General features: G+C 45.1%; 2 protein-coding genes across 3 annotated transcripts in view; both read left to right on the top strand.

Moving 5' to 3' along the window:
- GARNL3 (GTPase activating Rap/RanGAP domain like 3) overlaps positions 1–23,010 on the top strand; it is a 150,687-nt gene extending 127,677 nt beyond the window's left edge. For both annotated transcript variants that reach the window (XM_045563395.1, XM_045563394.1), the window contains exons 24-30: positions 4,540–4,606; positions 14,932–15,039; positions 16,482–16,600; positions 18,584–18,722; positions 19,494–19,709; positions 20,995–21,121; positions 22,541–23,010. In XM_045563395.1, coding sequence (XP_045419351.1) covers positions 4,540–4,606; positions 14,932–15,039; positions 16,482–16,600; positions 18,584–18,722; positions 19,494–19,709; positions 20,995–21,121; positions 22,541–22,718 — 954 coding nt within the window. In that variant the 3' untranslated portion in view covers positions 22,719–23,010. The remainder of the gene's footprint in view (positions 1–4,539; positions 4,607–14,931; positions 15,040–16,481; positions 16,601–18,583; positions 18,723–19,493; positions 19,710–20,994; positions 21,122–22,540) is intronic.
- Positions 9,635–9,886, top strand: LOC123646445 (NADH dehydrogenase [ubiquinone] 1 alpha subcomplex subunit 1-like). Its single transcript, XM_045563396.1, has one exon. It carries the CDS (start codon positions 9,692–9,694, stop codon positions 9,884–9,886), a length of 195 nt encoding a protein of 64 aa, XP_045419352.1. The 5' UTR covers positions 9,635–9,691.
- Positions 23,011–24,222: the final 1,212 nt, after the last annotated feature.

The following is a 24,222-nucleotide window of genomic DNA, read 5'->3' as shown; positions in this document are numbered from 1 at the left end:
TGAGGGTAGCTATAGAGAAAATCATTTTATTAAATTATTTTCATATGGTGGTTATTATTTACTTAATATCCTGATAATTTATTGGGATGTTTATTTTATTCCTGTGATTAGTAAAGACGCAGGAAAAATTGGGTTAGAAACTATTTTCTTAGATGACTTCTGTGTTTTACTTGTTTTCTGGATGGCTATGAGAAACGATTCTCAAGCTTTTTGCCTTTTCTTCAGTGTACTTTTTAAAAAACAAAGATACAGAGCTTTTCCCTAAGAGAAAAGAAATTATTTTAAAAGGGAAAAAAGAAAAAAAAGCCCTTTCCTGCACCCTGGCTCTGAGAGGATCCAGGTGCACAGCCCCTCCTCCCATCAGTTGGTGGTGGGGTCTGCTGAGCAGGTGCGAACCTGAGTCAGACACACTGATCTTTGTGAGGAATTTACTGTCTAACTGGGGAGATGAGCCCTAAGGAAATGAGACAGGTAATGAGCAATGTGTTTTCTAATAGCTAGTCAGAAACAGGCCCTGTGGGAACAGACTAGCTTTTTACCAAAATGCTCCTACAGCTGGTCACCTAGTGCAGTGGGGGCAGGAGAGGGAGGTGGACCCAGCCTCAAGTCAACCTTTGTTCACGTTGCACTTGCTGCCGCCAGAGTTGATGGGCTGGCCCTGCTTCCCATGCCCACCCTCTCTCCCCACAGAACCACTGGATTCCCAGTTCAGGCCTCCACCCCACCCCAGGTTCTAAGATAATCCTAGCTCAAGAGAGAAAATGTTTAAGAAGCACTAAACCACTGAAAGTCAACATCAAGCTCCCTTTATGGGCAGGCCTGCTATGACCTACTGCCCCTGCTCTAGCCACCAGCAGTGGACTCTTTCCCAAAACCAAGGGCTCCTCTCAAAGGAACTGCAGACATAGTCTCAATATCTGAGTCTCTGGCTCATTCACTGGGCCCAGGTCCCTGTCTTGACTGTCTGCCCAGAACCTGGCAGTTCTCAGTGGAGGGCTCAGCCTGGAGTCACTTGGGAAGGCTGAATGTGGAACCAGCAGTAGCTTCCTCTCTCAGCTGGGGCTGGAGCTGGGGCAAGGGAGGTACGTACCTCACTTGTTACAAGTCTGTGTTTCTATTAATAATTTTCACAACCATGCTATGTTACTTTCATCATTTTTAAATGCCAATAAAATGAACTATTTGTTTTTAATTAAAAAATAAAAATCTGATACCTGTGTCCTACCCCAGACCTGCTATATCAGGACCTCTAGGAGTGAGAACCCAGAATATGTATTTTTTTAAAGCCCCCTAGTTGATTCTGATGTCATCACCTGGTTAAGAAACAGTGCTACAGAGTCTGACTCCAGCCAGGACCTTCTCCCAGGGAGGAGACAGGCACCCACATCAAAGCCTGAAACAGGTCTCCCTGCTGAGTGGTAACAGCGGTCTGAACACGGTCCTGTGGAGTGCCCCTCGGGAGTGCTTAAGTCCAGTCTGGTCTTCTGTTCCTGAATCCTAGCCCTGGGGCTGGAGCTGCCACTGTCTGTCCTGCAGCCTAACTGTGAATACTGCCACTTTGTGTGCCTGTCAGCACAGTCCTGAAACCCCCAGTAGACTGACTTGATGCCAGGTACTGCCCTGGTTTCACTGTGCACAGACCTGGTCTAGAAGGCTGCCTGAACTTCCTCCATGCCTGTCACCACCACATCCCTCTGCCACCCCACCCCAAACACACATAGGCCTTATCTCTGAACCAAAGGGCTGCCTTTCTCACTGCAGTTAACCCTCCCATAATTATAATAAGCACAGCCACCAGGCCCTGTGTCAGAAAATGTCATAAGCATTGCATCTCAGAATAGTCCCAATAATCTGTGAGGGAGGTATACTTCATTTCTCCAATTTTACATAAAAGGAAACTGAGACTCAGGAAGGAGGAGTCACTTATTTTACCCCAGACCACACAGGTAGTAAGTGGCAGAAGCAGGAGTTGGGCCTCGGCTGGCTAGCTCCAGAGACCATGCCCTTAAACCCAGCACACTGTCACTTCCACAGCCAGCGGGGATGGCAGGCCCGGCCATAGAGCAGGTAGCCCTGGGCTCCTCTCTTCGGGAAGCTTGCAGACGGGCAGAGCAGACACACGCATCCTGCTGCAGCACGAAGCCTCCAGCTGAGACAGTGAAACAAACTGACCCAGACAGGGGCACCGAGGAGGTGATTCTGAGCCAAGGGGTGGGATCAGGAAGGGGCCCTGCAGGGGTCAGAGGGTACTCGAAGACTGTCCTGCATGTTATGTGCCCATCAGTGCCGGCTCCATGGCTAAGTAATAATGTCAGTGGCTAAATAATAATAATAATGATGGCTAAATGTTACTGAACATTTAGCAAGTTCCAGGCCCCATAGTTATTCTCATCTCCCATTTTACAAATGAAGAAACTGAGGTTCTGAGAGGGGAACAGCTGGGTTATGTGTGCATGCTCTGAAGTGATGGAGCTGGGATTTCATTAATCCGGTCATTCGTCTGGTGTGTTTATTCTGCCCCTGCCGACGGGCTGTATGTCACAAGCCTTGTGGTCTAGTGGGGAGGGAGCTGCAGGGAACAGACTGGTAAGTGCACACCAGGCCATAGCACAGGCTACACAGAGACCCTCAGGCGTGAGGGCATGAGACAGGGCGAGTCTTTCTGATATCAGAGCCAGAGCTTGTGGCCACTAGTCCTCACTGTCCCAACTCCCTCCAGAGTTCTCACAACTCTTGACTGTGGCATTTGCCCCATTATACCTTGTTTTAGGTACTTGCATCCTTTTCTGATTTTTTTTTTTTGAGGGGTGAAACCTTACCTTATCCTTTTCTACATCCTAACGGCACCTAGTACAGTGCCAGGCAGTGACAGATGGGAAGGGTAAGGGTTCCCTCAGAAGGGCCATGGGACCCAGACAGCAGCCCTGGATAAGGGTGGCCAGTTGGAGATTTAGCACAGTGAGGAGAACGTTTAGAGGCAAAGGCACATTTTGGGGATGACGAGAAGAGGAGACAGGGCCTGAGAGAGGAGCATGGGGTGGACCTGGGGCAGGGCTGGGAGAGGTGAGCCAGCAGGAGGCCCGGGCACCGTGTCCTGGGGGTACAAAAGGGATACCCGAGAGCCCGAGAGACCTTGTGAGGAGGAGGATGCTGGACTTGCATGAGAATACGGAGCCCCTGAGACTTTGGCGATAGTTTAGAAAGGAGAAGGTTTAAAAGGGAAAATAGCTTTCACTGAGTACTTGTTATACGCCAGGCCCAACCTATAATCTCTGCCTTGTCTCATTGAATTCCCATTACTGTCCAGCAAGGGCAACATTGTTGTCATGCCAGCTTCTCAGACAAAGACCGAGGGCCAGAGGCTAAGCATTTGCCACGCACCGCAGAGGCAGCGAGCAGCTCAGTCAGGGCTTGACCTTGGGTCTGTGTGCCCAGCCTGTGCCCCTTCCCACCCCACTGAGGATGTGGAATGATGCCGTCTCAGGGAACAAGAGATGAAGATTGCGGGCTGGAGCTCTGGGGAGGATATGGGCCTGGGCTTGCAGATTTGGGGGTTTTGAGCATAAAGCAAAATTTGGAGCTATTAAAATAGGTATTTTTCTAGTGAGAGAAGAGCCAAGAAATGGAAGAATAATCTGAGGGGGAGGAGGACAGGAGGTAGGGGACATCACCTGGCAGAGGCTGTGGGGCAGGCAGAGAGGTGAACATTTGGGACCTCCATCAGGGTGAGAGTGGCTTCCCCAGATGCTTGGGAGACTCTCAGGGCTGGGATACAAGTAAGGAATTGGAAAGAGCAGGAGGCTCTTAGAGGGTCGGGGTTTTGAAAATCAGGAAGGACCAAGGATGCCATCAGGTCAAATGCTCTCTTCCCAGACGCAAAAACCGAGGTCCCAAGAGGTCACAGAGCTAGCTAGGCCTTCTGACCCCCCTCCTCTTTGCACCATCCTGCCTTCTTTAAATGCAGGACAGAGAAACAGCAGAAGTGGGGATATGCCGTTGGTGATTTTAAGGTTCAGAGACTTGACTTGGCATGAGGCATGAGAGGGCTAAGGTAAGAAGAGAACAGCGCCACAGCTCAGATCACGGCTGTGCTGCTTACCAGCTGAGGGGCTTCTCTGGGCCTCACTTTCATCATCTGTAAAATGGGAATAATACCATCTACATTCTGGGGTTAGTGTGAGAGTGAAATGAATAACCCACGTGAAGATGCCTTGGGAACTGGAGCACACCGTGTAAACCTGAGGTATTTTAATAGAGAGAGTAGAGGTGCCAGATGTGGAGCTTCTCAGAGAGTATGAAAAGACGGGGAGAAAGTCCCGGTGGAGAAAGAAAAGAGAGATTTTTCTTTATTTCATGCCTACGATATGTTGTAATCATGGCCCCCGACACGGTTTTATGAGTGCCGGTGAGGTAGACTTGACCCCACGCCCCTGCAATTGTGGAGCGCCAAGGGCCGCTGCAAATGCTCACAACTTGAGAAAGTCTTTTCACAGCACCGTCAGCCAGCCTGTGCACTACCATTGCCCATTACCATTGCAGGTTAATTTTGTTGCAGCTATTGATGTGTACGAAGATGGAGAAGCTGGTCTGCTACTGTGTTACAACTGTAAGTTAAGTTTGTGTTTTTATTTTTATTTGCTGAAATAAACTATTCTTTTTCTGGGTAATTTAAAGGGACTTACCCTTAGATTTACCTGGTATCATTCCTGGGTCCATAATTGCACTCCAGCGAGCATCTAAAAAATGCCTCCCTACTTGGATCGCCCACTATGCCCCAGACCTCTTGATGACACAGCACAAGAGTTGCCACCTGTGGTGCTATCTCCAGGATTCGACAGTGATGACAGCTTCCCATTAGGGGGTCCTTACCTAATGTGCCACGTGCTGTGCGTAGTATGTCTCATTTAATTCTCATGGATGCCTGCAACAGGCTCTGTTATTAAACTCGGTTTAGAGATGAGGCAACCGAGGCCTAGAGAGGTGAACTACCTCCCTCAAGGTCCACAGCTGCTAAGCAGCATGGCAGCATTTGCATCTGATACTCTCTTGACTCCAGCACCCACAAATTTAACCACTGTTACTGTTCTCCTTTCTGTTATTTCTCATGAAATCAGCCTCATCCTGGCACATCGGCCCCAGTTGTGCTAGTCTGGGCTAGGTGGCAGGGCAGGTTGGGTAGACCAAATGTATCAAATGGGTCTTTAAGGATTTTCAGCATTTCAAAAGCTAATATTACACTTCAGTAAAAAGGACTTTTTTAAGGCTAAAAGAAGTAAGATATTTTCCTGGATATGTCTGCCCAGTCTAAGACATAAAACATATTTTTCAGCCTAGAATTTTACCAATTTAGAGTGGTGATACTGACTGGACCAGATATTTTAATTAATCTTTGATTAATAAATACAGGAAAGCTAATTATCAGTAGAGAAATTTGTTTGGTAAACATCTTTCAAAATTCAAGATTTATGGGGAGCCTCTTCGACAATAAGTTGCTCTCTTTGGGGATATTTTACTCACAGAGCCGCCAGAGCCCTCCCCAGAACAGTGGGTCTGTAATAGCCGTGTGATGAGAAGGCCCCCTTGCAAGGAGGCAGGACAGGCCACTGATGCCCACTGTCCCCAAGTTTACAGGGACGGAGGAGGGAGGCTACATGGGGAAGTCATCTCAATAAGATGTTCATCTCTTTCAAGTGTGGTCTTTTTACTTCATTGAAAAAATCTATGAGACAAACTTATGGCAGAATGTTTTAAAAACTAGACTTTTTTTTTTTTGTCCTTAACTGCGTGAAAGGCTGGGAAAGCTTTTAGGTGGGAGAGAAGTTAAGAACAGAAAGAGCAGGTTTTTAGAAGGGGAAAATCCATCCCAAACACAAAGGGAGCATGACGACAAACGTGGATGCCATTGACTCTGTACCAACTTGCAGCGTGCTGACTTGAACAAGCTGAGTTGCTCACTCGTCCCTGATGCACCAGATAAGCTTCCAGCAGCCTCTCGGTCTCGCGGGGCCCTTCTGTAGGAGTCCATTTCCCATGGCTTTGCTCAGGCCCTGGCTTCAGGCTCTGATTCCATCTGGATTGGTGTGTGTCTGTTTTCATAGATCCACCGCATCAGAAGGTAACCTCTGTATCTTTAGATCCCAAGGTCAAGGCCTTGGCAGTCTCAGAGGTTCCTGGAGCCTCAGTCCTCCCAAACCATGCCACTTCCTCCCATTTCTTTGGGTCAGGAATCTGGCTTTTGTTTTCCATCTTCCTTTTTTCCAGGAGGTTGGCAGGTACCTGGTGAACAACCCCAGGAGAAGCAGTGGTCTCTCCTCAGTCACCCAGATACGTATATAACTCATTCCCCCTCACACACGGCACACACGGCATTTGCTTGTTTTCTCCCATGTTCTTATGTGGGGCACAGACACCTGCACAGTAAAGGCCCTTTTAACAGGTGCTGCAGAATGGTTTTGCTTCCCCCCAAAATTTGAAGCTGATATTTATCACTGAATTCAGTATCTTTTTATTAAAAAACAAAACAAAATTTAAAATAACTTTATAAACTCAGAGTTTTACTTAGGAGAAATTTGTATGTCAGATATGTTAAAGGTGAACATGTTTTATAATGGCGATTGTAACTTCTAGTTACAATGTTATCTGAGAAAAATATATTCACAAGATAAACTTTAGAGGAAAAAATAGTGTAAAGAGTTCAATATGTTGGTATTTTTTAAAAATTAATCTCTATTTTGAATACCAGCGTCAGTCATTAACTGCTTAAAAAAAGAAAGAAAAGAAAACTTGGCTGTGACCTCAGCATCCAGTGATCCATCCTTTGATGCAAATAATACATTTCAGTGCTAAGGGTGAACTCTTACGTTTGCTGATAATGCTTTAAAGATAATCACAAGAGGAAAACCAGAAAAGCTCATATAAGTACCCCTTGGTTTTGATTTGATCATATTTAACCTACTAAGAATTAACTTCCAGATGAGTAATATTAAGAATACAAAACCTGCTTCTCACGACTGTTGTGAGAATTAAAGAGGAGTGCTAGCCACTAGTTCTTGCCCCAGTGAGCTTACAGTCTTACAATTAGTATAAAGAATTTATTAGTTACAATTGTGATAAGAATTACAAAGAAGGGCCGGGCAAGGTGGCTCACACCTGTAATCCTAGCACATTGGGAGCTCAGGGCAGGAGGATCGCTTGAGCCCAAGAATTCAAGACCAGCCTGGGCAACACAGTGAGAGCCCAGCTGTATATAAATAAATAAATAAATACCTAGAAAGCCCAAAACAGTTTGCCTAGCACAGCAAGGTTTTGTTTTTCCTCCTTTTATTCCAGAATCATCAGTATTAATGCTGAACCCAGTTTTTTAACCTCCATAGACTTTTCTACATGCAGGAAGGGATTTTTCTTCAGAGAAATTTAGTTTAAAAATAGAAATAGTAATTTTCACCCTAGTTCTCCACCAGCTGGATGGAGAAAACGAAAGGAGTGATGGTCATAAACTCTGAGCTCCTTCCTCTGCAGCGGCTTTCTTAAAATTGTCCCCTCAACCCAGCCCCCCCATTCAGGCTGTCCTTTTTAACTACATTAGGGGACCTTCTCTGTGCCAGGCATGCTTTAGGCTCTAGGGACACAGTAGTGAGGGCCACAGAGAGAGACTGCAGAGAGCTCACGGTCTGGGGAAGAGCCAGGCAGGGACACCACCAGCTCATTGACTGTGAATGTGCTTCACAGCTCAGGGACTCAAGAAGCGTGCATCACTGACTTTTCTAAATCCATTAAGTCTAATCCTCGGGGCCGGGCTCAGTGGCTCACACCTGTAATCCTAGCACTCTGGGAGGCCAAGGCGGGAGGATCACTTAAGCTCAGGAGTTCAAGACCAGCCTGCACAAGAGTGAGACCCCGATCTCTACTAAAATAGAAAAAATTAGCTGGGTGTGGTAGTGCACACCTGTAGTCCCAGCTACTCGGGAGGCTGAGGCAGGAGGATCGCTTGAGCCCAAGAGTTTGAGGTTGCTGTGAGCTAGGGTGACACCATGGCATTCTAGCCCGGGCAACAGAGTAAGACTATGTCTCCAAAAAAAAAAAAGTCTAATCCTCAGCCTCTCATCAGATGCAGAGACTAATGTTAGTTTTTGGGAGGAAGAACCCTCTGCTTCTCTAGGGTCCCACTGAAGTTCTTGGGGCATACTCAGTTAGCATAGGAGCCAGGCCCTGAACTGCAGTCTGGGCTACCTCCGAAACGCCACATGTGTGTGACCCTAGGGTGCGCAGCCCCACTTCCTGAGCCGGGCGGAGGCCTGGCATGTCTGCCCTAGGCACAGACACAGCCATTGGCCACCCATCCAGGATGCTGTGCTCTCGGGCAGCTCAGGTCTCCTCCTGCTCAGACCCACCAGCCCTAACCCACCAGCAGTTTGTCTGCCCTGGTGGGAGTTGGGGTGGGACAGGGGAGTGATGAGATGTGTGTTGGGGCCTCTCAAAACACGATACTGCCCTCCCCTTCCTAAGTGGCTGGGGAAGAAGGTGCCCATTCATTCAACAGATACTGAGTACCTACATCCCTAGGGGTTTCAGCAGTAAATAAAATATACACAAGTCCCTGCCCTCAGGGAGTTTACACAAGGGGGCTGCTGGGACAAAAAACAGGTAAATAAGAAAAATAGCTAGTATGTGAAATGGTGATAAGTGCTAAGGGGAAACAAAACAGGGAAAAGGGATGAGATTGGCAGGAGTGGGGAGTGTGGGTTGCACTTTAGATAAGGCGGAAAGGAAGATGTCTACTCTCCACGGGTTGAGGATTCTGGGCAAAGACAACAGCCAGGGTAAAGACCTTACGGCAAGAACATTCTGGTCTGGGCCAGCTGACCCTGAGCTGACCAGGGAAGCTGCAGCAGAGTGCACGAGGGTGGCAAAGAGGGCCAGTCTCGGGTCGGACGAAAGCCTTTGGTGAGCCTTTACTCTGGTGAGCGCATGGAGGATTTGAGCAGAGGCGACATGATCTGACTTGGGTTTGAGAGGAGGACCCCGGCTGCCACGTGGAGAATTCGCTGAAGGGGTTAAGGGCAGGGAGGCAACTGTGCTCATCTGATGAGCAAGGACAGTGGCCTTGACTAGAATGACAGCAGTGCACCAAAGGTGCTGAGAAGCCATCAGATCCCAGACAGATTTCAAGTATAAGAACCAAGATTTAATGCTCCTTCCCCAAATCCACAGCCTCCTCTGGCTTCAGCTTCCCAGCAGCCAGTACTGGCCTTCCTCAGCGACATGATATTTTTGTGCAACTTTCCTGTTTACACTACCTCTTTTTTTGTTAAATGGTGTTAAATGTTTTTTAAAAAAGAACCAAGATAATTTGCTGATGAATCAAATGTGACATGTGAGAGGAAGAGGAAAAAAATGGAAAAAAGGGGAAGACTTAGCAGCTTGGGGCACGAGCAGCTGGAAGAATGGAGGCCACAGTTTCCTGAGACAGTTTCCTTGAGCTTTGCCAAGACCAAGTTTGGGAAAAAGATCCAAGAGTCCAGCCTGGACATGTCCTCAGAGCTCAGGGAAGAGCTCTGGCTGGAGATGCCCATTTGAGACTCACTAGCATATGAGTGACGTTTAAAGTCAGGAGACTCGGGGAAAGGACCTGAAGGCTGGCCACCTTTTAGGGGCCTAAAAGTGGAATTTTGGCCTAGGTAACCCTGCTGAGATGTGGTTCGAGATTCTCCCTGGACTTACCATCATCCCTGGAGTGGCCACTGCATACGTCCACAAGTTCACTAACAGTGGCAAGGAAAACAGGGTTGCTCATTATTTATATCATTGGAATTTGATGGCAAGAGATAGGCAGATCTCTGGAGTTAATCATTACTATGTGTCAAAGGGTTTGGAGAACATTGATTAAAGCAGCATTTTCCTAACTGATGAAAAAATAACTCAGTAATGGTCATCTACTGCTAGATGTATTATGTAGCATGCAGTGTGTTATATAGTGCTTAATGTAAACAAAATGAAAAAGAAAAAAAAATAGGAAACCTTGACAAGAGCAGGGGTCTCTGGGAAGCAGTGGGGTGAAAGCCTGCCCACAGAGGTCACGGGACAGAGGCAGAAGAGGAACCAGAGATCGGGAGCACAGACGAGTCGTCCAGAGAATTTTACTTTATGGGAAAAAAAGAGAGGAAGCATTTGGTAGCTGCAGGAAGAGCGGGCAGAAGGACTTTTGTTTTCTAAAGGGTAGAATAGACAGTGTGTGAGTGAGGCCATCTGGGATGCTCCAGTAGAGCAGGGAGATGCTGGAGCAAGTCCCTGAGTTGCTGGGAGCTGATGGGACGGAGTGGTGAGAGGAAGGCCCGGCCATCTGCACAGCATCGGACCAACAGGCCGGCCAGGACAGGCGGCTGCGGCCATGGCCTCCAGGACGTCCTCTCCTGAGCGTCTGTTCTCTCAGGAGGCAAGATCTTCAGCAGAGAGTGAGGATACTTTCCTCCCCCCGACTCTGTTCGAGTAACAATTGGAAGATGCTTAGATAGCTGTTGTACAAGGCACAGCAGTCACACAGAGAAGTCCCTAAGCCCCAAACAACATTTGACAGGGTAGGACAGGTGCTCGTTCCTGGAGCTTCAGGAGGCTGCGGCTGCTGTCACCGCTGCCATTTCTGCCCCAGTTGCCTTGATCTGCACCTCTGGCCTCCAAGCTTCTCTCACACAAGTGGGAGACACTGAGAGTTTAAATAAAGAACACTTACACTGCACAGATGTCGCTGGGAGTTTGCTGCCCAGAGAGAAGGGAACAAGGAAGCAGACTGCATGAAAAGAGAAGAAAGGGACAGTCCCCTTCGCTGAACCAGGAGCACCCAGAAGACCAGACCACAGCCCACCCCTCTGTCCCCACACCCCAGGCTGGCACAGTGCTGGTATCCATAAACATTGTTGAACTGAACAAAACCTGTGCCCTGTCATATCACAGAGCCACAGCAGAGCACTCTCTGTCCCCACCTTTCTGACACTGCTGCCTGCTCCCTCCTTTCCAGACTTCCCTCTCTCCTGTCTATTGTCCTCTTGTTTTCTCCCTGCCTCTCTGGCTGTTTCTTCCCAGGGCCGGTCTTATTTTTATATTTTCATGTAGTTATGATCATGGTGTTAAGTGTGGATATAACTATAGATGTGTGTGTGAGTATGAAGTTGTATATGCTGTTTTTTTCAGTCAACATATCATTCCTTAAGAATAAGAAAGAAATATAATCACAATACTAAGGACATTACAAAAGCCTAACAGATACCAGGCACAGTTTTCTGCTAATACCATATTTTATCTAGTCTAAGAAACACCTTTTTTTTTTAACATTTTAACATCTCTGAATTTGGGGTACATCTTATAATTGATGGCATTTTACAACTGAAGAAAGCTTTCTTTTTTAATGGTGCATTTATAATAGTGTATCTTACTATTTTTGCCCCAAAAAGGCACATCTTTTATATAGGGACATCCTAGTTTCAATGAAATATGGGTAAGTTTTAAAATCTAAGTAAAAAGAACATTTTGTAATAGAAAATAAATTCCTAGAATTGTCCTTAAAAATGGCAGAAAACAAGAGCCAGTAATTACAGAAGGTATCAGAAAGTTGTTAAAGAATTAGCCCCCATGACAGGCTCCCAATCTCAGTGGATTTGGGGACAAGGATAGTCCAACATTACTGTAGCATCTAAGAAAAAGTTTGAACAAATGAAAAATAATCTTGCAAAGATGTCTATTTCTCCCCAGATGAAATAAATAAATTTAATATTCCAGTCAGAATCCCAATTCATTTCTCATTATGCCTGGCACACAGTAGGCACTCAGTAAATATTTGCTGAGTGATTAGATGAATGATTTGCCAGAAATTTTTTTAAAAGATTTGTCATGAAGGATGATTATATCTTTAACATTATAATTCATTACAAATCTACAATAATTAAAACAATATATAGACCAGCTTATTGAAGTGGGAATATAAAAAGTAAAACAGTATGATGCTGGTACAAGAACAGACAAATGGCTCAACACAACAAAATAAGGTCAAGAAATAGACTGAAGTATATGTAAAATGTATATGATGACAGCATTTCAAATCTGTAGAGAAATGGTGAATTTTTTAAAAATAAGGTTGGGACAGTTGGATAAACTTTTGGGAAAAGTAAATGTATGTACTGTTTTTAGTCCTAAGTGAATTAAAAGTGAAATGTAAAAAGTAAAAGCTTGGCCGGGCGCGGTGGCTCACGCCTGTAATCCTAGCACTCTGGGAGGCCGAGGCAGGTGGATCACTCGAGGTCAGGAGTTCAAGACCAGCCTGAGCAAGAGCGAGACCCCGTCTCTACTAAAAATAGAAAGAAATTATCTGGCCAACTAAAATATATATATAGAAAAAATTAGCCAGGCATGGTGGCGCATGCCTGTAGTCCCAGCTACTCGGGAGGCTGAGGCAGTAGGATCGCTTGAGCCCAGGAGTTTGAGGCTGCTGTGAGCTAGGCTGACGCCACGGCACTCACTCTAGCCCTGGCAACAGAGTGAGACTCTGTCTCAAAAAAAAAAAAAAAAAGTAAAAGCTTGAAATTAGTAATAGTGAAATGTCAGCCATTATCCAGGAGAGATCAAAGGGGGAAAATCCAGTTTCACCAACATTGTTTGTAAACTTTTTTTTAAGACAGAGTCTCACTCTGTTGCCGGGGCTAGAGTACCATGGCGTCATCATAGCTCACTGCAACCTCCAACTCCTGGGCTCAAGCAATTCTCCTGCCTCAGTCTCCCGAGTAGCTGGGACTACAGGCATGTGATGCCCAGCTAATTTTTCTGTTTTTAGTAGAGACTGGGTCTTGCTCTTGTTCAGGCTGGTCGCAAACTTTTGACTTCAAGTGATCCTCCCGCCTCAGCCTCTCAGAGAGCTGGGATTATAGGCATGAGCCACCACACCCAGCCTATAACGTTTCATTCATTTTTTATTCATTCTTAATAAAAATACTTGAAGGAGAAATACCAAAATGTTATCAGTGCTTCTCTCTGGGACATAGGGTTACAGATAATTTTTTATTTTCTTCTTTGTGTTTTTCTTTGCTCCTCAAATTTTCTACAATAACAAAACACAGGAAAAAATAATAAAGCTCATAAGATGTTAGATATAGATGCAAAATAAGTATTTAACAGTAAAAAAATTCTGAATGAAATAAAATTGTACAACTTACATATAACCCAGCAATTCCACTCCTAGTCACCTATGCAGGAGAAATGATGCGTATGTCCACATAGACTCATACAGGAATGTTCACAGCAGCTTTGTTCACAATAGCAAAAAATGGAAATAACCCAAATGTCCATCAAATGGTGAATAGACCAACACAATGTGTCCTATCCATACAAGGGACTGTTACTCAGCCATAAGAAGGAACAAAGCACTGACACTTGGATGAGCCTCAGAAACCTTATGCTTAGTGTGAGAAACCACACACAAAAGGCCACATGTTATAAGACAAAGCCACAGAGACAGAAAGTATGTTAGTAGTGTCTAGGGCTTGGGGCAGAAATGGGGACTGACAGTGGGTATGAGGTTTCTTTTTTACGGTGATGAAAATGTTCAAAAATTAGATTGTGGTGATGTACAACCCTGTAAATATGCTATAATTCATTGAATTATACATTTAAATGGATGAATTTTATGATCTATAAATTATCTCAATAAAGCTGTTATTTAAAATAATTAAAAAATAAAATTGGTTCTATGATTTTTCACATAATGAATAAACTAATGCAACCAAGACCCAATTGTAACAAAACACTATTTATATCTATAAATTCATCATGTTGCCAAGTATATCATATTTTCTTTCTTTTTTTTTCTTTTTTTGGAAATTAAAATGTGATTCTAAAATGTAGATGGGATGTATGTGACCTAAAATTCATTAGCAGAATCCAAGCTATTGGTCTTGTGTGGCCCCAGCCATTATCTCTTCTCAAAGGTAACGCTGCCATCTTTCCCTATACTCCCATGGATAGTTTTGAATTTTTAAGCAAATGGAATTATATAGTACACACTCATATATCTAGCTGTTTTTTTCCTCAATATTATGTCTTTGAGTCATCCCTGTTGTGTGTGGCAATAGTAAACATTCAGATGTTTATTAACATCTAGTCTTTATCATGTTAATAAAAATTCAGTCTTCAATGAAAAAAATTGTACAGCTAAAACTCGATGAGTTTCTGTAATAAAAGGGGCCTTCATTTCTACATGGACTTTCTCACTCTAAGAGGATCTGAACCATAAGGACTTATGCTTAGAGCTTGGGGCAGGCAGGGAACAGGGTAACTGAAATAACCTGGTCTTAATCTAGTGCTGGCTCAAGTTCACCAGGGGGATACAAGCATATTGCTTCAAGTTCTCAGTCAAACATTGGGGTGAGTATATGACTCCCACCACCCTTGTCCTGAATGAGGCTCAGAGTATGGTCCGCCTTGCAGGAGGGCGTCCTCCTGTGGCATAGGCAGGCAGCACACAGGCTCCGCAGTCAAGCAGACCTGCATTCAAATCCTGCCTCCCCCACACAGTACTCATGACACATTGAACAAACTACTTCACCTCTCCTAGCCTCAATTTTCTCATCTGTGAAATGAGTGTAACAATCACATGTACTTTGTAAAGTTCTACAGATTAAATGAGATAATGGTTTTAAAGCTCAGTGCCTGGCACATAGTAAATTCTCCCCAAATGGCAGCTATTATTATTTGTAATAGTAATGCTATGCTGGCTCCAAATGCTTCGGGACCCTAGTATTAATATCTAGCATCATGGCAACATTCGTACTGGCTATTTATAAAGAACTAACAGATAGGCTACTATTCTTGTTGCTGGTTTTTCGTTTCTTTAATTACAGTGATCTAAGTGTTATCTCTAACAAAAATGAGTTGCTGTTGTTTTCATTCCAGACAGTTGCATCTATAAAAAGATTTGCCCATTTAATGGTGGCTCTTTTTTGGTTCAACCCTCTGCGTCAGATTTCCAGTTCTGTTGGAACCAGGCTCCTTGTGCGATTGGTAAGAAAACCTTTATCATAAGACTTTCCCCCTCCATAGCTACGCCTGAAGTGTTCAATCCTGTGTAGGCAACTCGCAGACTTACTGTGAAATTGCCATAAATTTTGTGAGTATGGTTAGTACTCAAAGTGTTCTTTTTTAAATTTTTTTTTCTTTTGTTCCCCTTTTGGGACTATCATGTTCTACTGTTCCTCCTTGTTCTCAGTGTGAGCATGTGTGCATTTGAGGGCCATTAAATATCATTTTTCAGCACTTGGCTATCTTTCAGCACCTCATGTCATTTCTGGGCCTCACTTTCCTTTTTCTAAAACTCAAGAGTGGGGTCTCTATCTTCAAAACGCCGACTGACTGGGGGGAGAAGCGCAATGCTTTCAGCACCATTCGTATGATTTTTGGAACTCAAAAGTCTAGAATCACAGAAACTCAGGTTCTTGCCTGCCACTAAAATATCAGAACACGAGTGGTGGTGCTTAGTGTTTGTGCCTCAAGATCCACAACTGGGCATTACCTTTGAGAGCCAGATCAGAGCCAAGAATGTTCCAGTTCATACTATTTGCCTCACAGTAAAACTATTTGTTAACAGGTGCACATTGTAGAGTTTTGAGAGGAGGGCAGAGGGACCAACTCAGGATCCTGGGAGGACTGGTCAGGCTTGATGACAGATTAGATATGGTAAAAGGAGAGGGAAGAGTGGAAAATGACCTCCAGATATTGAGCCACAACACTGGAGGTGACCATCTCACTCAGGAGGTCAAGGCTGGAGGCACAGGAAAGCCAAGAGTGCGCTGGAAGTGCAGAGAGAAGGGCCGCTGTGAAGGAGAGAATGTGAAGTGGCCAGTGGAAAAGACAGAGGGTGTCACAAGGCAGCCAGGGCAGGCACCATGCCTGGAAGTCCGGTGTCCTGAAAACCATTTCAGGAAGAGGGGCTGGCCTTTAATAGATAACAAGCCCATTGACGTGAGGGACACTGTGAAGGCCCGTGAGGAATAAGGTGCAGCTTCTGTCCAGACACACACAGGAGGGGAGCAGAGGAGGGACCGAGAGCTGAGGACACACGGGCTGGGCCTTGAATATTGACTAGAGGGAAAGGTTTCCAGGCACAATGGCCTGGGCCGCCAGGGAGGGTGTGTCAGGCTGTGGTCTGGACAATAAGGGGGGACGTCCCACAGGACTTCGGCAGGTGAACCGCCAGGAGACTGGGTGGCGGGGCTTCAGTAGGGAAGACGGTGCACAGCCACTGGGGCAGCAGGTTGGCACCTGGGGGAGGCTGTCTTAGGAGTGACGACTACCTGATCCTTAGGATCAGGGAATGTACATGTGTGAAGGAAGGAGAAAAGCAGCCAAAGGAATGGGAGAGATGGAAGTTTCTGGAGAAGTGAGGACTGTGAGACAGTCCGCCACCATGCCAGTGGCTAGGAGGTGACACGCCCCTTACCTTGCAGTCTGTGCTTTCCCATACCTCCTGGCCTTCACCACTGACTCCATGGAGATCCGCCTGGTGGTGAACGGGAACCTGGTCCACACCGCAGTCGTGCCGCAGCTACAGCTCGTGGCCTCCAGGGTGAGTCAGACTGGGACTTCATTGCCATGGAGGGACTCCGGGAGCCCTGGCCCCATGAGAGTGCAGCTGAGCATGGAAGCTGCCTCTGATGATGACGTGTGTCAGAATGCCAGAGTGAGATGAAAAGGCTGAAATCAGACTGGTTGGGCTTCAGAACACTGCTTGGTTTTGTTACTAGAGTCATTCGGTGCTGGTGACAGCTAGGGAGCCCTCAGCTGAAAGACAAAGCCCCCATAGGCGACTGGGTCAGTTATTCATGTTGCTGTTGCACTGAAGGGCAGTCCGAGCCTAGAAAAGTGGAAAGTGCTTGCAACAGCCCTTTCTTCCTTTGCCACTCTGTCCCCAATTTGAGTTCACATCCTGTAAAACATAGCTCATTGATAATCCATGTCTACTAACCCAGAGTTGAAGCAAAACCGAGCGATGCAGGAATGATCGTGACTCCCAAGGTCCCATCTGTGGCTGGCACGTAATCCAGGAGGTCTTGTTCTAGGCCCCTCCCCTGAGTCAGCCCCACAAAGTCTTCCGTGGCCCTGCCAGACTGGGCTGGTCCCCCACTGCAGCCCCTGTGGCACGTCTTTGATCCTGAGATTCATCACATCGGGGTAGTGGGGGGACTGCTCATTTGTCCACCTTCCCTGCTGCACTGACAATTCTGTGAGAGCAGGGCCCTGCTGTGTTATTTGCCAACACAGCACCAGTGGTGGGCTGGAAAGTGTTTGACCACCAATGCCCCAGAAAACGTGTGTGTGTGTATATGTATATTATATATATATGTACATTAGCTGATTGTAAACTTTACTGATATAAAAATAGCTTACAATTTACAAATAATAAAATATACAATGTTCTTTATTATAAAATCCATTAGCCATTTGATTCTCACAAAATGCTTTTTTAATTTTTGCTGAACTCTTGTATCTATGGCCAACCTACAGTTGCAATTCAACCATGATTTTACAGTTGGAGTTATATCTCAGTCCACTTGTTCTTCTTCCAATAAGTTTATTGTCATTAAATCTGATATGTGACTTATTAAACTGTTTCTCACTCTCATACAAATCATAGTCACTAAACTAAAACTTCTTTCAGCTTCTACACTAAACACACTCTAAGTTTCATCTTTATTATCAATATTTTCTTCATCACATTAAGTCTAGACAATCAACAAAACAAATCAAGCTCTAATTGTAGCATTTGCCAATTTCAGTGGTTTAAATAGTCCCACCATAATTGATTTCAAGCTTCCAGTGTGACACCACTGCAGGTGGAGGTGGGGACAGATGTGCGAAAACCACCATGAAACAGTGTTTGCCCTGCACAGCTACTGTTGACCAGTAACCTCAAGAGCAGTGGTGATAGTGTCATCAAATAATTAGGAATGGTTGAATTTTGATATTTAGGGCTTTTATTTTTAATATTTATTCAGATTTGTATAATTTCAATTCTAATAATATGTTTAACAGCCAGCTTGCAAAATTCTTGAAAATTCACTTACATAAGTCACATCCAGCATACCACCACTGTTCTCACCAAAGCCAGCACATTTGGGGTGTGCATGAGTATTTCTGAATTGGTGAATGAACGATCCATCTCCCCATCTCTGAATGGGCCCGACTGAACCCCTAAGATCCTTTCCAGTTCTAACATTCCAGGTGCCTGAGATTCCTGTAAGGGAAATGTGTGTTGTATTTGTGTTTGCAGGAGGTGTGTGGAATGTTGACTGTTTTCTGTTGCCAGTGTTAGATAAGGAAGAGTAGTGGGGACTGAATACTCAGGAAAAGCCTAATTATTAATATCTTTCCTCTGGAAGCCGCCACCCCACCTCCCAGCCCCCAGCATCTGGTACTGCACTGCATGCTCCGAGGATGTCACAGCTGAGCCTGGGGACCGGTTGGAGGCTTTGCAGTGATGGCAGGAGGGCCAGTGGATGCAGGGTCTAGATTGCCATGCAGCTTGGTAATGCTTTCTCTTTCTGTCTAGTCGGATATATACTTCACGGCAGCCGCAGCCATGCACGAGAACTCATCTGGAGGCAGCTCCAAGGGGACCAGTGCCCATAATTCTCCTCAGACACCCCCAGGCCGAGATACTCCAGTATTTCCTTCTTCCCTGGGGGAAGGTGAAGTCCAATTTTTACTGCTTTATTAATATTTTCAATCCACTCTGATTTCTGTAGTCATTGTTAAATATCTACACGTGATTACTGCCTAAAGAAGTTACCATTTAAAACCATTTTAAAAATTTACAATCTGAATGCATTGGTTTCATTAATAAGGAACCTTGTGATAACAAAAAGAAAAAAATCCCATTATAAAAAAATTGTTTCAGTGGGGAGAAGGGAGTTAAAAGCTGTAGAGTTTCCAACTTGCAACAGCAGCTATTTTTCCTTCAGGGCTGTTAACAATAGTGGGGTTTTATAGCTAAAGGTATATATATAGTCATAAAGCCTAGACATTCCTCAGCACGCCCAGTCTTTCACGCTATCCAGCTTTGCCTGTGAACCCCAGAGGTCTTTGCTGTTTGCTGTGGTTACTGCATTGCTCTGAACTTTTCATAACTTCTTACCACATCAGTCGTCTTTATCGCTCACTGTTGAAGCACAAAGTTCCCCAAGCAGAGCAGCTTTTTGCTTTTCTTGTCTAGTCTTTTTTTTTCCTCCTGTGCAGGTGTAATCAGTAAGAGTGTATTTTATCTAATTTGCACATGAAAACGATGCTTTTAGGAAATGCAAAGCCAGCAGGCGCCCTCATGTTGGTGCTCCCTGCGGGCCTCCCCATGGGCCATGAAAGTCTCCCTTCGTGCCAACTATGTTGAGGAACAAGAAATTATTCTCTTGTAAAGAAAAAACTTTTCTTAAAGTGCTGATGTTGCTTTCTAAATCATATTTCAGGTGAAATTCAGTCCAAAAATTTGTACAAGATTCCACTTAGAAATCTCGTCGGCAGAAGCATCGAGCGACCCCTGAAGTCGCCCTTAGTCTCCAAGGTCATCACCCCACCCACAGCCATCGGAGTGGGCCTCGCTGCTATTCCTGTCACGCATTCCTTGTCCCTGTCTCGCATGGAGATCAAAGAGATAGCAAGCAGGACACGCAGGGAACTGCTGGGTAAGGCGCTCTGTCTTGTGCTGCCACTGTTGGTGAACCGACCAGCTGGTTTTATCTTTGGATATCAATCATCCTCAAAACTATGAGTTTAAAAAGAAACTTTCCTTTTAAGAAGGGATTTGTAAATAAATTATAGTACATCCACACCAAAGAATACCACATAGTGTATTACCCACCAACAGTGATGTTGTCAGTCCGTATTTATTGGCATGGAGAGCTGCCCAAACCATGTTAAGGAGGAAAACGGGCTGTTTATAACACTATGTCCTTTAGAAGATACCAAGGGACCAAAAAAGCCACTATATCTAGTCTGATATAATTTTCTAAAATAAAAGTACCTATATAGGTCTGATTTCCTAGAAAAGTGTTTAGAGGAATTTACATCCTGCAGGTCTCAGATAACATTTTCTATTGGCATATCGGATATGTCCCAAAGTGGAAATTGACCATGTTTTCACAGGTGTGTGTGCAGTTCATTTATCACTTCTCCCAGCCCCTAACGGTGGGGCAGGGCTGTGGGGACAGACGCAAAGTATTAAGATTTGTGCAGCCCTTCTCTCAGTCAGTGCACGGCGAGAGGCCAGGCCAGAGAAACATAAAGCATCTGTTAATTGTGAAAAGGCTTAAACTATTATAAAGCTTTTTGTTCAGATTTGTGGAAACAAAATGAAGAAAAATGTCAAACCAGTAAAAACTGGTTTGAAAAGTCAGATTGGGATTTGCAGGCATAAAGCTGTGAGGACAGCTGGCCTGAGCACTCCCTGCCCTGCAGGAATGTTTCCTGACTACTAGAGAGGGGACCAGGCAGCCTGACCTGGCAGACTTTGCCCTCGACAAAATTGGTTGATTTTAGAAGGTCGTGCCTTCCACTGTGTTTTTAAACATGTATTTTGAAATTTGTAACCCACCCTTCCATGTCAAAGCTTGATCTCCCAACCACTGTTTTACAAACCACTGTGCTTTTGAGAAACTGAACGTCTGAGTTGGAGAATTACAGAGTTACCAGTGATAGCATTGTAGAAGATCTTATCTCATTAGGCTCTTTTGAGTCTTTTTATTTTATTTACTTATTTTTTGCAATGCCTGTATACTCTATAATCAGAAAAAAACACCTTCTACCAACAAGAAAACCAATTATTTGAAAATATATATTCCATTGTCTGTCTTCCTGACTCTAGCCCAATAATGTACTAATTCCCAAGCAAGGGGGGAAAAAGGGCATTTTCTGACTCCATGGCAGCCCTGTCACAGTGACCCTGACTTAAAATTCTTCCCTGCAATCCAGGACTCTTGGATGAAGGTGGACCCAGGTCAGAAGGAACGCCAAAAGCCAAACCAAAAACCCGGAAGCGGTTAGAAGAAAGCCAAGGAGGCCCCAAGCCAGGGGCAGTGAGGTCAACCAGTAGTGACAGGTAAAGAGGGGGAGAGTCCCCTGCTCAGGGTGCTGGCCTGTGAGTCATGACCCTGTCTGGGAGGCCCTTTCTGCAGACTAATGATGCCATGGATGGCCCCTTTCACCAGCCACAGCAGAGGGCCAGCAGCCAGCTGCTCTGTGAGAGTCCCTGGGGAGCACAGCCTACCAGGGAGGGACATACACAAATGGGCAACCTCACTAGTAATCAAAAAATGCTATTAAAATATATTAAGAGAATTTTTTCTTCATCAGGTCAACAGAAATATTTAAAAACAGACATGCTTAGTAAGAATGCAGGGAATCAGGGACTCTCCAGTACTGGTGGCACATACACAGTACGGCCTTTCTGGATGGCAGGTTGGCATCACTTGTCAATGCGTAATTGTTGAATCACACTGATTTGTCCCATGAGATCTCTGTTGTCCTCAGGCACCATCATGCATGCTCTTGTGTGGTGGGTAGTGGGGCATTCATGTCCAAATTTCATTCATTCACTCAACACATTCTTGGAGCACATTCTAGTGTGGAGAAACACAAACCTGTAAACAAGTAAGCAAATCAAGTCATTTCAAATAGTGACAAGTCCTATAAGGAAATGTGAAAGAAATTAAGTGATGGGGTGGCAGGTAGAGGTCTGCTTTGAGAGAGGGGTCAAGGGAGGCTTTCTGAGGAAGGACGTGGCATTCAGCTGCGCTTAGAACGAAAGATCCGGAGCTGGGGGAACAGCCCCCTGACAGCGGGACCTGGGGGAAGGGCCCTGAAGCGGGCCCGGCATGGCCAGCTAAGAGACAGAAGGAAGAGTGGACAGGCTTGAGCACAGAGAATGGAGCCGGAACAGTGTGAGGTCGAGAGTGGGCAGTGGCTTGGCCAGCTGGGCCTCTGCAGGCCCGTGAGTATTTGTGTAATGCATGAACTCCCAGAAGAGCAGGAATCGATTTTGGTCAAACTAATCATGTAGCTGTGGAGAGAGTCCTGAGGAGCTGGAGAAAACGGGGAGAGTTGGGGTGGCCTGGGAGACTGGAGGGGTCAGCAGACTAGGTCCCAAACTTTGGCTGTGAGTGGGAGTTTCAGCTTCCTCCTCAGGAGCTGGGCAGCCGCGGGAGGGAGCATTTTAGGCAGAGTGACATTATCTGGATTTGCACTTTAGAAAGGTATTTAATAGGTAAATAATGCCTCACAAACACCTTCTATGTGTCACACACCCAGCCTTTAATCCTCACAATCAGCCCATGAGGTACCCAGAGCCTGAGCTGGAGATAAGGATAGCAATTCCTGCACTTCCCACCTCTGCCCCATAATAGGGGGGTCGGGGGAGCAAAGCTTTTAGGAGTTCACATGAGCAGGTAATTGCAGGACAAAATGGGCCCAATTCCGTGGTGCTCCCATGGATCCCCTTACAGTGAGTCGTCTCTTCTAGGATCCCATCAGGCTCCTTGGAAAGTCCTTCTACTTCTGAAGCCAATCCCGAGGGGCGTGACCACTCGACCAGCTCTGACCAGGACCCTGCAGCAGACAGAGAGGGCAGCCCGGTCCCAGCCAGCAGCCCCTTTCAGCTCCCGGCATCCTCAGATGAAGACATTATTGACTTGAAGTAACAGAGTCGGAATCTCGTTTGCCATTTTTCATTTTCTTATAAAGGTTTATACTCTTTAAACAGTTCCCACATCACTTCTCAACAAAATATGGCTTTTAGCCTGTCAGTGATCTATTGGACCAAACTTTCTGCACCCTCGGCCAGTTTGGGTCACTCTCCAATGTCCAGTGCCATCTCTCTTGACCTTTGTTTCTTTCTGTTCAGGAACCATCAGTCCCCTTGTAATAAAGGTGGTAGATTTCATTGAGGTTTTAGATTGAAACTTTGAATAAATCAAAAATGTTCATTCTTAATTTACTGCAACCTTCTCTTATATTTTATATATTTAGATGGAAAATTATTTTTTCATTACAGTTTTGATTTGTGTCACATAATGTGTTTCTCTTATAAAGAAAGCCATTGCTTTTTAACTTTATTATAAATAAGTTTTCTTTCTGCACCTGTGGCCCTGTTGCTGTTTCAGTTCACTGTGATTGGAACCAGCTGCATTCCTGCCTGTAGACACTGAGAAAAACTAGTTAGATCTTAGAAGCTCCTCCTTTTTCCTCCTGTGTCTCTTGAAAAATAATAAGGTATAGGAACTGTCAAAAGTCTTAAGATTATTTTGTCTGGTTTTATTGTTACTCTGCAATCATATAATCAGGAGACAGTTACTCCTTGTGTTCAAAAGTACTGTCAAACTCCTCCTCTTGTGTGGGTCTCCCTTGCTCTTTCTACATGAACCAAGTGATTATCCTTGTTATCATTTATCTGCCTTCCCGGGCTCCCTCTCCAAAGTGAGCAGAAAGAAATGTGGATTGGGCCAAGTACGAATGTAATAGTGAAATGTCAGCCACTATCCAGGGGAGATCAAAGGGGGAACATCCAGTTTCACCAACATTGTTTGTAAACTATTTTTTTTTTTTTTTGAGACACAGTCTCACTGTTGCCCAGGCTGGAGTGTAGTGGCGTCATCATTATAGCTCACTGCAACCTCCAACTCCTGGGTACAAGTAATCCTCTTGCCTCAGCCTCCAGAGTAGCTGGGACTACAGGTAAGTGCCACCACGCCTAGCTAATTTCTCTATTTTTCGTAGAGACAGGGTCTCACTTTTGCTCAGGCTGGTCTTCAACTCCTGGCTTCAAGCGATCCTCCCGCCTCAGCCTCCCCAGCATGCTAGGATTACAGGCATGAGCCACTGCCCCGGCTGTTTGTAAAAATTTTAATCTGTGTGAAGAAAGTAATTTACCTTTGGCTTTATTCCAGCTGATTCTATTTTATTATATCTCTTCTTGCCTACATTACCTATCAAAAGAAACTTTCATTATTTACCCCCTGTTAAAGCAGCTCTGAAGAATTCTTCTGCATGTCCTTTTAAGGGCAAAAACTATTTGACAGGACTTTGATCTGAAATATTTTACAGAAGTTTGGATCCTTACAGAAGTGTGGCCCTTGCACACTGTGGGGAGAACTCCTCTCATCTTTTGCATAAATAGTTGGGCATGCTGAGCCCAAGCTGAAGGCT

The sequence above is a fragment of the Lemur catta genome, chromosome 10 (assembly GCF_020740605.2).
Source record: "Lemur catta isolate mLemCat1 chromosome 10, mLemCat1.pri, whole genome shotgun sequence".
Classification (NCBI taxonomy): Eukaryota; Metazoa; Chordata; class Mammalia; order Primates; family Lemuridae; genus Lemur; species Lemur catta.
The sequence above is the reverse complement of the archived record's forward strand: the minus strand, read 5'-3'. Positions and strand labels throughout refer to the sequence as shown.

Coding starts and splice junctions, on each gene's coding strand:
- LOC123646445 (XM_045563396.1), top strand. CDS start 9,692: ATGTGGTTCGAGATTCTCCCTGGACTTACCATCATCCCTGGAGTGGCC.